Source organism: Lucilia sericata, unplaced genomic scaffold, assembly GCF_015586225.1.
Source record: "Lucilia sericata isolate MDLA Ls3-8-SP2 unplaced genomic scaffold, ASM1558622v1 Contig000848F_arrow, whole genome shotgun sequence".
Lineage (NCBI taxonomy): Eukaryota > Metazoa > Arthropoda > Insecta > Diptera > Calliphoridae > Lucilia > Lucilia sericata.
The window spans coordinates 44,237-56,910 of NW_023994840.1; the positions used below are offsets into that span (position 1 = coordinate 44,237).

Genomic DNA, 12,674 nt, shown 5'->3' on the forward strand with positions numbered 1-12,674 from the left:
ATAGTCCCTATGTGCAGGGACCCAAACTTAGATGGTAAGACACACTCTTTCATGGGAGGAACTCTGATTTCGAAAACTATATCAAAGCCCATGTGAGGGGTAGTACAGTCGGATGTTTGGCCTAATATAGGGGGTGCAGTAGACTTAAAATCCATATGTTCTTGATCTCCAACATCCGAATGAGCTAAGCATCTCTGCGCTACAGGCAGATATGACAAACATATGAAGATTTTATGATCTTTTGAAGGACTAATTCGTACCTATTATTTTTATACCCTCCACCACCATCAGTGGTGATAGAGGGTATATATAAGTTTGTCGTTCCGTGTGTAACACCAAGAAATATTCATCTAAGACCCAACAAAGTATATATATTCTGGATCCTTATGAAATTCTGAGTCGATTTAGCTATGTCCATCTGTCCGTCTGTCTATGTAAAACACGCTCACGTTAAAACTAAGTAAAGGAAATCAACCAACTTCACCCAAAATATTTATTATTATCCTAAGCAGTTTGGTATTGAAAATCAGCAAAATCGGTTCACAACGTAAAAAGTTATGAGTAAAAATTTCAGACTACCTCGAAAAAAATTACGTTTTTTTCCTAATTCTTTTGAAGTTTTCTCAGAAATTACCAAAGATATTGCGATGAATTTTGTCAAACTTTATTTTTTTAGGGCAGTGATCAATTATGTTCAAAATCTTTATAATCGATCCAATATTTCCCATAGCCCCCATACAAAGGTATATATTCCCGGAAATTAGTTTAGCGTTAATAACTTAATCAAATATATCGGTATCAACACCAAATTTTGTACATACAAATATAATATGAACATCAATCATACTACCAACGTAGATCTCAGTCGGTCCACAATTGGTCATAGCTCCCATATAAGGTCCACTTCCGAAAATCACTTAAACGCACATATTTCATTGATGAATAAAGCTATTGTGATAAAATTCGGGCTTGATATGTTGTGTGTACATGTAAATCATTCTACAAAATTTTTTTGCGGATCGGTCCATTATTGGTCATAGCTCCCATATAAGGCCCACTTCCGAAAATCATTTAAAAGCTCATATTTCATTGTCAAATAAAGCTACTTTGATAAATTTCGACACAAATATGTTTAGTCTAAATATAAATCACTCTACGAAATTTTTTCCGAATAGGCCCATAATTGGTCATAGCTCCCATATAAGGTCGACTTCCGAAAATCACTTAAACGCATATATTTCATTGAATTATAAAGCTATCGGGATAAAATTCGACACAAATCTGTTTTGTACAAATACAAATCTTTCTACAAAATTTTTTGCGGATCGGTCCATTATTGGTCATAGATCCCATATAAGGCCCACTTCCGAAAATCACTTAAAAGCACATATTTCAATGTCAAGTAAAGCTATCTTGATAAAATTCGACACAAATATGTTTTGCCTAAACATGAATCACTCTACGACATTTTTTCCGGATAGGCCCATAATTGGTCATAGCTCCCATAAAAGGTCCACTTCCAAAAATCACTTAAACGCATATATTTCATTGAATTCTTAAGCTATAAGAATAAAATTCCACTTGAATAAATTTTGTGTACATACAAATCATTTTACCACTTTTTTCTCGGATCGGTCCATTATTGGTCATAGCTCCCATATAAGGTCCACTTCTGAGAATCACTTAAACGCATATATGTCATTGTCAAATAAAGTTATCTTGAGAAAATTCGACACTTGTATGTTTTGTCTTTACATAAATCACTCTACGAAATTTTTTCCGGATAGGCCCTTAATTGTTCATAGCTCCTATATAATGTCCACTTCCTAAAATCACCTAAACGCACCTATTGGAGTAAAATTATACTTGATCTTTTTCTGCATTATGCGAAATTGTTTCCTGATTGGTGCATAATTGGTCACAACTCCCATATAAGGACCATTTCTGAAAATAACTTGAACGCACATTTTATACATAGGTATACAATTTTTTCTGGATCGGTCCATATTTGGTCACAACTCCCATATAAGGCCATTTCTGGAAATTACTTAAACGCACATTTTATACACATGTAGGTATAAAATTTGACATAAATGTGTATTTTGTATATATGTATATGAATCATTATACGGAATTTTTTCCGGATCGGTCCATAAGTTGTCTTAGCTCCCATATAAGGTTAACTGTTGAAAATCACTTAATACCACTTAATTCGTTATTAAATTATTATATCCGGATAAAATTCGACATAAGTATGTTCTGTGTATAGATAAATCATTCTAAATTTTTCTGGACCTAATCAAAATTAGTTCGACAAAAATTTTGGCGAGTTATCTAAAAATTAAAAATTAAATAGTTAGATGGGTTTCAATAAAAAGTAGCTTGCTGGTGGAGGGTATTTAAGATTCGGCATAGCCGAATATAGCAATCTAACTTGTTTTACAATAAAATTCTTTTTAGTTGCAGTCCAACATACCAAAGATCCATATGTAAGAACAGGACGTACTTTAGCTGTGTACATCCATTTAACTATGTATGTTAGGACTAAGTCCAAATTTCCTCCCGATCGTCTTACGACAAGTGTAGTAGGTGACCGTACTGAGTTAAGTGTCCATGGCAGTTTTGAGTCTATAATAATTCCTAGATATGTATTTGGCATTGTTTGAAATGCTTATTTCTCAGTTCTTTAGCCGCGCCTAGTTGAGGCTTAGAATCTAGGGCCATTTACATTTTACATTACTAGTTGTAGTATTCAGTACTGAGTCAACAACTTCATAACAGCATTACAAAACATATAACATTTTCGTTATATACCCATTTGAGTTAGGTGTTGCTTATAAAAAGTTTATATTTTAACTATAGGTTATAAAAAATTCGTCTTAACTAAATATAAAACTCAGTTTAAACCTGAGTTTTTTTTTTGTTGTTCCCATAAAATTGTTGTACTAAAAGTAACACAGTCTATCTTTAGTTTATTTTTATATATTTTTTCTAGAGTGTATGTATTTTAGCCATAATTGTGAAGATCATTTTTAGCTTAAGAATTATAACTTTTAAATTTAACCTCGTTTACGACATTCAGACTTGTTGTACTCGTACTTAGTGTTTTTATACCCTACACCACTTTAGTGGGGAGGGTATATTGGATTTGTGCTGATGTTTGTAACATATAAAAATATTCGTCCTAGACCCACCTTAAAGTATACCAATCGGCTTAGAATCGTTTTCTGAGTCGATTAAGCTATGTCCGTCCGTCCGTCCGTCCGTCTGGCTGGCTGGCTGGCTGGCTGGCTGTCCATGTAAACCTTGTGCGCAAGCTACAGGTCGCAATTTTCAAGATAATTGTATGAAATTTGGCACGCACGTTTTGTTTGACCCAAGGACGAAGCCTATTGAAAATGGTTAAAATCGGTCCATTATTTCACCTAGCACCCATAGAACAGAACCGCCCGAAAAGGGCTTCTGAGCTCATAATTATGTTAAATATACAGATATAGCGATAAAATACGGCACAACTAAGTTTTATAGAAGTCTTGATAACCCTGCCAAATTTCATAAAGATCGGGCCACATTTGACCCTAGCTCCCATACAAAGTCCCCTTCAGAAAATTACTTGAATGTCCCAAATTAACTTATAAACACAAATATCGCGATGAAATTCAGCACAATAAAATATTATGTAAATATAAATATATTCACAAAATTTTATCGGGCTTGGTCCATATTTGCCCCTAGCCCCCATATAAAGCCTCTTTCAGAAAATTAGTTTTTCATCCATAAATTGCTTAAATGTATCGGAACAAGGGAATATTGAAGATAAATGAGATATTATGAAAAATAAATCACATTTAATATTCATAACTGGTGTAGGGTATCATATGGTCGGCCACGCCCGACTATACTTTCTTACTTGTTTTATTTATTTATTTTTTTATTGTTTTTGTGGATTTCAATGATCATGTTCACCAGTTTGTACAACATTGTTTATTGATTTTAGCTACCGAATTTCTTGTATTGTCCAAAAGAAACGACTAAAATTGTTTCAGTCGTTTTAATGTGGAACTTTAGTTTTAGTGCTTTTTTCATAGATATGTTATTGTTGTTCATGCGTTAAATGTTGTTTGTTGAAAAATAACAAAATTTAATGATAATAATTTTGTAAGGAGTCTGCACCAGAGACCTGAGTCGGTCAAAATTAACTTCAACGGCTTACAATCAGCAGTCAGTCGGCAGAAAATTAGAATTTGACTATCCTCTTCGCATTCTTCGTCTGTAATTTTTGAAAAATTGTGCTGTAATCCTGTTTGTCCACTCAAAATATGCACCACTATACTAACCTCAGACTAACTCATTTTGAAGGGTTTTCTCGTTCTCTTTTCATTGCGGTTACTCCATAGGTATATTCCTATACAAGGTGGCTTTAATGACGTTTTGAGCAATCTACAATCAGATATGTAAAAGACATGTTCGAACATAGGATCATCCGCTCCAACATGGAAACGGCAGAAGTCCAAGAATGGCAAATAGAGGAACACTTCAAGGTGGTGTATTCTCTCCACTTTTGTGGAACGTTGCCATAATTAGTCTACTCCAAAGACTGGGCATCCTGAAATATAAAACGTTGCGGTAGCAGTAAAAGGGTTTCATCTGAATACGATATCTCAAAGACTTGAAGAATAACTCAAGATATTAAGTCGATGGAGTATCGATAGTGGGCGGTGTGCGGGGTACTTTATACTAGTAAATACAAGATTTATAGGTTCACACTACCTCGACTAAATGGGGACGAACTCTCTCTCTCTTTTTGTCAGATAGTGCAAAATACTTAGGTACTATTCCTGATAGGAAACACATTATGGTGGCAGTGAACAAGACCGTAAAGGTCTAAGACAATACTATAGAATAGTCTATTGACTAGACTATAGACTTAACCGTAGACTAGACTAAGGACTAAACTATGCACTAGACTATAGACTACATTAGACTATAGAATGACTACACACCAGGCTGTAGACTGGACTATAGACTAGACTATAGACTAGATTGTAAACTAGACTATAGACTAGACTGTAAACTAGACTATAGACTACATTAGACTATAGAATGACTACACACCAGGCTGTAGACTGGACTATAGACTAGACTATAGACTAGATTGTAAACTAGACTATAGACTAGACTGTAAACTAGACTATAGACTAGATTGTGGACTAGACTATAGACTAGACTATAGACTAGACTATAGACTAGACTATAGACTAGACTATAGACTAGACTATAGACTAAACTATAGACTAGACTATAGACTAGACTATAGACTAGACTATAGACTAGACTATAGACTAGACTATAGACTAGACTATAGACTAGACTATAGACTAGACTATAGACTAGACTATAGACTAGACTATAGACTAGACTATAGACTAGACTATAGACTAGACTATAGACTATAGACTAGACTAGAGACTAGACTAGAGACTAGACTATAGACTAGACTATAGACTAGACTATAGAATAGAATATAGACTAGACTATAGACTACACTACAGACTCGATTCTGGACTTATACTAAACTATAGATTAGACTATAGGCTAGACTATAAAATAGATTTTAAAATAGACTATAGACTAGACTACAGACTAGACCATAGACTAGATTATAGACTAAAACATATTCTAAACTGCAGATTAGACTGTAGGCTAGACTATAAAATAGATTTTATAATATACTATAGAATAGACTAGATTATAGACTATATATAGTATAGCCTAGACAGTTTATAAGGGACTACCGTGGTTTGTTTCGATATCAATAAGTACTGAAAAAAGTACTATAGTACTTAATTTTCCATGCCTGTTTTATTCTATACTTACTCTTCAATTTTAATTCATTCTCTATCATAACTATTCCTATATGATTTTAATGGTTTCGCCCACTGAGGCCGTATGGAATTCAGTGGGACATGTTCAGCCATCGTTGCGTCAAACGGTTAACTTCAGTGAGTTCTCCTCCATTTACTCACTATTATTCTCGAGTGTATTGGTACCTTATATTACACAAAGCTAAGCTCTTTAAAGGTATTCAATTAAATTCTGCTTATAGTCCAGTACGACCTTCTGGATATCGAACTTTTGTTGGTAACAAATATATTCTAATCCAGTTTACACATATCATTATTGCACGGACTTCAGCTTGGAAGCTAGTGTTGTGGTTGTATACTCCCAGCAATTAGGTCGGACCCGAACTACCTATTTAACCTACTATTAAGAGTTATCCCTAGCCACCGACATCCCAGGTGATTATCTTCACCCTCGTTTACAAAGAGTACAACCGTGACGAAAGACGAATTAGAGCGAACCGGGTGGTTAGACGTTAGTGGAAATCACTGTCTTATTCGGATTTATTGACTCTTTGTTGAACTGCTGGGCTTCTATTCAGCATAAGCATACGCTGACTTAAAATTAATATATTCCGGCTGCATTTAATGTTGACAAACGGCGTCTACATTAAGCCGGCTATAATGCTGGTCTCTGATTTTTACTCGTATGTTGATTAATACTTTATTATGCGTTCCTAAATTTAAACTAAAATTTAATGAAATACAAACCATTTGATCTCCAGTAGTGGTTTTAAAAAAAGAACAACATTTTCATAAATTTAATAAATTTTATGTAAATAAACTTTATTTCTATATTATTAGTATTTTAACTTATAAAATTAATTATGTATTTATTTTGTATAATTTTACTACTACAAAATATTTTGTTTTTTTGTTTAAAAAGTAAAACATTTAAATAATTTGTATGTTTTTGTTTTTCATAAAATTATTTTTATTTTTTTTTAAAAATATACATACATTAATTTATGCTATTAAATAATAATTCACATAAATTCAAATAAATACATAAGTATATCTCAAAATAAGATCTTTTTTGAAAAAATAAAACAAAATATATAATGCTACTTATTTCTACACTGAGAAAAAAAGTCAAATGTAAAGCATAATAAATATTTGTATAACAATCGTTACGTACCGATTATGAGTAGAGTGTATAGCCCCGCCCATCAATTTGGTATTGGTAACAGTCAAAGGTCTCTTTCGTTAGGCATTAGTGGTTGCATATTTAGGTATATAATAGTAGATTCTTTAAACGTAATTCGTTTCTTTAACTTTATTGCAAAGATGGCGTGTCATAATGTCCGTGGACATTATAATACACTAGAAATGTGTCATAATGTCGGTGGACATTGTAACATTTTTTTGTATAAAGAAATTTATTGGAATATTTGATTAGGTTTTTAGAAAGGTGATGTGTCATATTGTCCTTAAACGTTGTGACACACCAAAAAGTGTCACAATGTCCTTGATCATAGTCAAGGACATTGTCAAATACTGACAAATAATTACTTATCAAGAAAAAGTGTAATTTCGCAAAACCTTAGTTCTTAGTACTGTGACACTTTTTGGTGTGTAATAATGTCCAAGGACAATATGACATTTCACCTTTCGGAAACTGTGTAAAAACATTTTACAATCTTGAGATACATTTTGAAAAGTCTGAAATTCTTTTGAAAATCGTTTAGTTAGTCGTCATGTTAGGATATTTTAAATTCAGCGGACAAATCTTAAACCAAGAGTTATGTTTAAATCTAAACTTTGTCAATCACAATCGCTTTAATACATTTTCGTTCCAAGTCGTGGTAGGGATTATACAAGAAAGGGTTTTATTGTAAATATACTTATATGTGTTGTTGTGTAAAATTTATTTGTATTATTTTTATAAATAAATTCTATTTTACTTATACTTCTTGCCAATTCTATATATTTTCATATGTATGTATAAAAATAAATATATTTTTATTTCATTACGCTCTTCTTCCTTTTCAATCTTTTCTAAATAAATTAATTTCAAAATCTATCTATTCTTTTCTTTTTCATTTTGAAGGCCAATCGTTTCCAATATGTCTCCCGGCTTTAGTTCAAATCAAATTGTATAAAATTTAAAGTTTGTCTGCATTTAGTGGTAGTGTGCCACTCGATATTCATGCTCCTCGTCGCTGACGTACATTCGTGTTAGATCGGATGCAACGGAGGCACTATCACTGCTGGGAGAAAAAAGAGCGAGAAACAGTAAATGTTAGTTTAAATTAGAATTATAAATTGTTAAATATAGTATTATATTTTGAATCAAAATTTGTATTTATATATTTTGCTATAATGTTTAACCCTCAGATATCAGATCGATTTTCATGGAAGGGCCTTTTATGAAGTCCTCAATCAATTATCAAAAAATCATTTCAGTCGTATTTTCATCTATACTACTATTTTAAAACGACTTCTTAACTTTAAACTAATCTCCTACATAAGGTCTTAATAGGTGGGTTAAAGTCAACTATGTTCCGATCCTCTCAAAATATTCTAATGTAATACCGTTCATATAAAACGTGATAAATATCGAGTGGGCCCAATAAGGTAGGGCTCAAGCGCAACAATCTAAAGTAACAATCTCTCTTTGATACGGTATATTTGATACTGAAAATTTGGACCTATCTAGCCTATAAAGTCCATTTTAAAAAATTACTTTAAAACTCATAGTTCTTTTAAAACTATAGAGATAATATTCGACCTAAGACAAAAGTCAAAAATCACTTAACCAAAACTCATGAGAATGGTTCCATAATTTAACTTACCCCATATTTAATACCTAAAATCTGTTTGCTATTTATTAGTCCCATAAAAACTATGGCATTAAGATAACATTGCACAAAAATGATTTGTTCTGAATAATTAATCACTCTTTCAAGTTATATTAACCATGGGCCATAATTACCTAAATTCCCCATTAAGAGCAGTATATTTATATTAATAATAAATTTTAGATGTACTATCTATAGCCGTGATATATCTAAGTAGGTCAATAAGTCTACACCCAGTTAACTCTCCAAATTTGGATAAAGTGTACTTGCCATTCATATGGCAACCGATGAAGATACATAACTAGATCGTCTTAGAAAGTTATGAGGATCCAGAAAAAGCATGGAAAATTCAGGACTTTTTGATATCGAAAAGTACCACAGTATCCCTACGTCCACATAGTAGTCAATAGGCTACAATCTCGTCTATAGTCCAGTTTATTGTCTAGTCTACAGTCTAACCTATGGTCTAGCCTATAGTATATTTTATAGGCTAGCATATTGTCTAGTCTATGGTATAGTTTATAGTCTAGTCTATTGTCTCATCTATAGTTTTAGTCTATAGTCTAGTCTTTACTCTAGTCTATAATTTAGTCTACAGTCTAGTCTATAGTTTAGTCTATAGTCCAGCCTATAGACTAGTATATAGTTTAGTCAAACTATAATGTCTATAGTCTAGTATATAGTATAGTATAATATATAATATAGTCTATAGTTAAGTCTATAGTCTAGTTTAGTATATAATTTAATCTAATTGTATATAATCTAGTTTAGTCTAGTAGGTATATACTCTGGTCTATAGTCCAGTCTAGTCTACAATCTAGTCTATTGTTTAGTTTATAGACTAGCCTAGACTCCAGTCTATAGTGTTGTCTATAGTCTATTATATAGTCTAGTATAATATATAATATAGTCTATAGTTTAGTCTAGTCTGGACTATATACTAGATCAATCATCTAGTCGATGGTCCAGTCTACAGTCTAGTTTAACGTCTAGTCTACCGTCTAGAAAATAGCCTAGTCTTTAGTCTAGTATGTAGTCCAGTCCATAGTCTAGTTTATGGTCATGTCCATAGCAAAGACTATAGTCTAGTCAATAATCGAGTCTTTAGTACAGTTTATAGTCTAGTATGTATAGTATATAATCTAATATATAGTTTTAGTCTATAGTCTAGTCTACAATCAAGTCTATAGTTTACTCTATAGTCTAGTCTACAATCTAGTATATTGTTTAGTATATAGACTAGTATATAGTCTAGTCTAAGTGTAGTCTGTAGTCTAGTATAGTATATAATATGGTCTATAGTTTAGTTATTAGCATAGTCTATCGTTTAGTCTATATTCTAGTTTATAGTCTAGTCCAAAGTCTAGTATATAGCCTAGTCTTTAGTCTAGTGTATAGTCCAGTCTATAGTCTAGTCTATGGTCAAGTCTATAGTCCAGACTATAGCCTAGTCTAGTCTGTAATCGAGTCTTAAGTATAGTCTATAGTCTAGTATAGGGTCTAGTCTTTAGTCCAGTTTATAGTCTAGCATACAATCTAGGCTATTGTCTAGTATATACTCTAGTCTGTAGTCTAGTTCATAGTATAGTCCTAGCAGAACATTAGTTTAGTACTTAAACACGTAAAAAGTACTCTTTTTGTTAAACGTTAGTACTATTTCAGAATTAAAATTGTCCATGTCTGATCCAGAATATAGCAACGACAAATATTCCAATATTTTAGAAATATATTTACAAAATTGTTACAACACCGAACTTTTTTGATGTTGAGACATACTATTGATTAAAGTTATTGCCAAAACTTGCCTTTTACCCAAAATTATTCAAAATACGTTTCCAAATACCACTCTAGATATCGTATTTTCTTAAACGATTTTTTAATTTCAACTTACTTGGCAATTTCTTGTTCATACGCTGATGCAACCATGGCACATAATTCTTGTTCCAAATTACCGCTGCCACTGCGTGTATAGAAACCAGACGAAGCTGAAGAGTCATTACGTTCCAATGATTTCATGGCAGAGTCATCATCATCGCTGTGATTGATATAGGTAATCTGTGTTGCTTGCTGTTGTTCCTGTTGTTGTTGTAACAGTTGTAATTTCTGTAACGATTGCTGATTAATAATATTGTTGTTATATAGCTGTTGGTGCTGTTGTTGCAGCTGCTGTTGATGTTGTTGCTGCTGATAATCTTTAAAACTGACAGCCAATGCTGATGGTGTCTCTGATGTTACAGCATTATTGATTGTTGGCATTGTTGCTATAGTTACTAACGATGATGGTGTTACTACTGCTGCTGCTGCAGTAGCAATATCAGCTGTTGAAGGTGCTAATAATGTTGTCGATAGTGGTATGGCCAGAGCGGTAGTGGTTATTGTTTTTGTTGCCACTGTTAGAGCTGTTGTCGTCAGGGTATTTAATGATGCTGAAATTGTTAATTTCTGTTTTGTTGTCTGCAATTTTACTCCTTCAATGTTAGTCATTTCATGTTGTAGACCAATTATTTGGTTGATTGATGGACATTGTAACAGTGTTGCGGGTGCTGTTGTTGGATGTAAGATCGCACTTGTTGCTGCTGCCATTGTGCCAAGTGTTGGTGTTGGTGTTGTGTTTGTCGTCACTTTAGGCTCAACCAAATTACTGCAAGTTGCTTTAGTGCTGGTGGTGATAGTGGCGGCTGTTGCTGCTGCTGTTGTAGCACCACTATTGACTGGTAGTGTCGAACTTTTGCCATTGGACATCCAGATGTCTGATTCATTGCTGTAAATAAATCGAAAAAAGAAGTTGTTGTTAAGTTTTGTTTATGATTTTATAACTTTGTGCAGTAGTATTTATTAATTAGTGTGAGAATAAGGTAAAAATTTCAATCATTATACAGTCCAACAAATGTTTAACCTGGACATACCACCTGATATCGCCTTAGTTTACACATTCCGTTACTACATCGACACGGGATTGTGACGGTAGTATACTTCTTTTCCTGGGTTTTCAATGTACTTTTACTATCGAATGTTGTCACCTTATACTTCACAATTTATATCAACATAGTCCTTCATTATAACCAAGGTTTTTGGCATCATTACTGTCTTCAAATATCATATAAGTCTCATCTGATTTTAAACAATTATACTTTCCATTTTTTTTTTTTTTTTTTTGTTATTTTAATTACCACTCATGACTTTGTCGTGCTTTAATCACTAATAATTCTTCATAATTATCTATATTAAATATATAAAAGAGTAGCGTTACTGACTGACTGATTCATCATCGCACAGCCCAAACGGCTGAACCTAAAATCATGAAATTTTGACAGTAGATGTGTTTTTGGTTATGTAGATTCACTAAGGAGGTATTTTTTTTGGAAATTTGTACATTTACGGGTAAAAAGGGAAAAAACGGGTAAAACAGGTTTTCTTAATTATCTTACACAATATTAGTGATACAAGAAACATTTTAAATGCAGCTCTATCTACTCTTAAAATGAGCAGATGGTTGTCTGGTACTTTTTTGAAATTCGTACTTTTAAAGGGTAAAAATGTGTAACAAATGTGATTTTGGTACCTTTTTTGGCTCTTTATAACTTTTGAACTAATTAACATAATAAAATTTTTATAAATATTTTGGATACATCTCCTAAAATTATGAGACACCTGTTTCGTACTTTTTTAAAATTCAGTCCTTTTTGGGTGTAAAAGGGAAAAAACTGTATTTATGGTACTTTTTTTTGCACGTTAAGAAAACTTTTTCGGTTTATTGAATTATTCCTATTAAATTACGGACTAACTCTGTAATATTTATTGTAATAAAAGTTTTGCTATTTCACTGGGGAAAAAGTATCAAAAAGGGAAAAAACGGAAAATTTATTTTATTCAAACTCATTGAGATAATTTTTATAAAATTTGAAAAAGTAGTTTATTTACTCACACAAAATAAGCTGTTGGTATATTATTTTGGAATTCGAGTACTAAGACC

At 32.5% G+C, this 12,674-nt stretch overlaps 1 protein-coding gene across 3 annotated transcripts in view; it reads right to left on the reverse strand.

Annotated features, from left to right (window-relative positions):
• Window positions 1-7,319: 7,319 nt before the first annotated feature.
• The window catches only part of LOC119608538 (protein timeless), a 52,540-nt gene continuing 47,185 nt past the window's right edge, over window positions 7,320-12,674 (reverse strand). For 2 of the 3 annotated variants that reach the window (XM_037962995.1, XM_037962996.1), the window contains exons 15-16: window positions 10,593-11,462; window positions 7,320-8,110 (exon numbers count right to left, since the gene is read on the reverse strand). In XM_037962995.1, the coding sequence (XP_037818923.1) occupies window positions 8,023-8,110; window positions 10,593-11,462 (958 nt within the window). In that variant the 3' untranslated portion in view covers window positions 7,320-8,022. The remainder of the gene's footprint in view (window positions 8,111-10,592; window positions 11,463-12,674) is intronic. The other variant, XM_037962997.1, reaches the window with a different exon arrangement.